Source organism: Carlito syrichta, unplaced genomic scaffold, assembly GCF_000164805.1.
Source record: "Carlito syrichta isolate Samal-C Ts95f unplaced genomic scaffold, Tarsius_syrichta-2.0.1 Scaffold303195, whole genome shotgun sequence".
Lineage (NCBI taxonomy): Eukaryota > Metazoa > Chordata > Mammalia > Primates > Tarsiidae > Carlito > Carlito syrichta.
The window spans coordinates 295385-296836 of record NW_007247291.1 but is presented as its reverse complement, the minus strand read 5'-3'; the positions used below and the strand labels follow the sequence as shown (position 1 = coordinate 296836).

At 51.2% G+C, this 1452-nt stretch overlaps 1 protein-coding gene across 1 annotated transcript; it reads left to right on the top strand.

Annotated features, from left to right (window-relative positions):
* Positions 1 to 574: 574 nt before the first annotated feature.
* CCDC182 (coiled-coil domain containing 182) lies at positions 575 to 1098 on the top strand. The gene has a single exon (XM_008058062.1). It carries the CDS (start codon positions 622 to 624, stop codon positions 1096 to 1098), a length of 477 nt encoding a protein of 158 aa, XP_008056253.1. The 5' UTR covers positions 575 to 621.
* Positions 1099 to 1452: the final 354 nt, after the last annotated feature.

The window sequence follows — 1452 nt, the reverse complement described above, 5'->3', positions numbered from 1 at the left end:
TACTGAATCAGCCACTGCTGTGGACCCATACCTGAAGACCTAAGTATAATTCTAAGATTATCTGGAATTCTGGTGTCATTATAGGATCAGGGATTTGGAATCAGAAATTACTCTTTTAACATTTTAGAGTTAGGAGTGGGACTAGGCTTCATCTCTTACTATGTCCTTGTTTTATTGGTACAAAAGCCCAGAGACTATTTTGAGACCATGCAGGCCCCTTGCCAGTGTAGGAGACCACCCATTCCTGGCAGTCAGTGGGCCTGGCCTGGCTTGCCTTTACTCTGGCCAGTTTACTTCCTTCTCAGGGACTTGGTTTGTACCTCAGGTTCAAGGAGAGCCTGAGTTCTGGTTCCAGAAGGGTGATAGGTTGGTGAGAATCCACATCTCAGGAGGGCAACTTGGGCAGGTGAGCAGACAAAGCTCTAGGTAACAACCAAGGGGGCTACAGTATGCAAATGATGGATTGTGGCTTTCCTCCTGATTGGCTGAAGGAACTCTGATGTCACAATGCTAGAGGTTCTCCCCTCCAAATGACCATCTCTACGTGTCTCTAATCAAAAATACTCACTGACCTGGGTGGTCTCCTGGTTCCTTCTCTTTGGCCACCGTGGAAGAGAGACCATGGAACCCCTCTATCAGGCCGGGTCCATTCTCATGACGGTGAATACTCTACAAGGGAAGAAGATGGTGGAGAGTGGCCTCCAGTCTGGGGACTTTTCCCTCTCCCAGTCGTGGCCCTCCTGCCTCCCACCGCCAGCTGACTTGGAGAAACTGCAGCAGAAGGTGGCCGGGGTGCAGCGGGAGCTGGAGGACTTTAAGCAGGAGGCACTGAAAGCCATTCATTACCTGGAAGACGCCTTCTGCGAGATGAATGGCGCCCTGGCGCAGCAAGAGGAGCAGGCGGCCCGCGTGAAGCAGAGGCTGAGGGAGGAGGAAGACCGCGGCATCGTGCGCAACAAGGTCCTCACCTTCCTGCTGCCGCGGGAAAAGCAGCTCCGGGAGCACTGCAAGCGCTTGGAGGACCTGCTCCTGGCAGGGGCCGCGGCGCGCTGGGCGTCCCCAAGAAGGCCGATTGAACCTCCTGGGCTGCGCCAATGAGTGCCAAATAGAAGAGTTTTCTAAATGGGAGGGCAAACCCTAAGTCCCCACCCACTTGCTCCCCTGCCCCATTTCCACTGCTTTCCTTCTGTGTAAATAACACCTTGCTGAGAGGCGAAAAGACCTCAGTACATTTTTGCGGGGGTGGGGGGGATGTTGTTCTATTTATCCAGCATCGTCAAGGAAGGAAGCACCCTAATACTAAGTCAGATGCCTGTAACTCTCTCCAACTGTTTTCCTGTTTGTAATGGCCATATTGCTCCAATGTATACATTTAAAAAATTGTACAGTATATTCTTAAACTGGTTTGTTGAACAGATTTCCCTTTCCTTTGATGATTTTAGGCTCTCATGA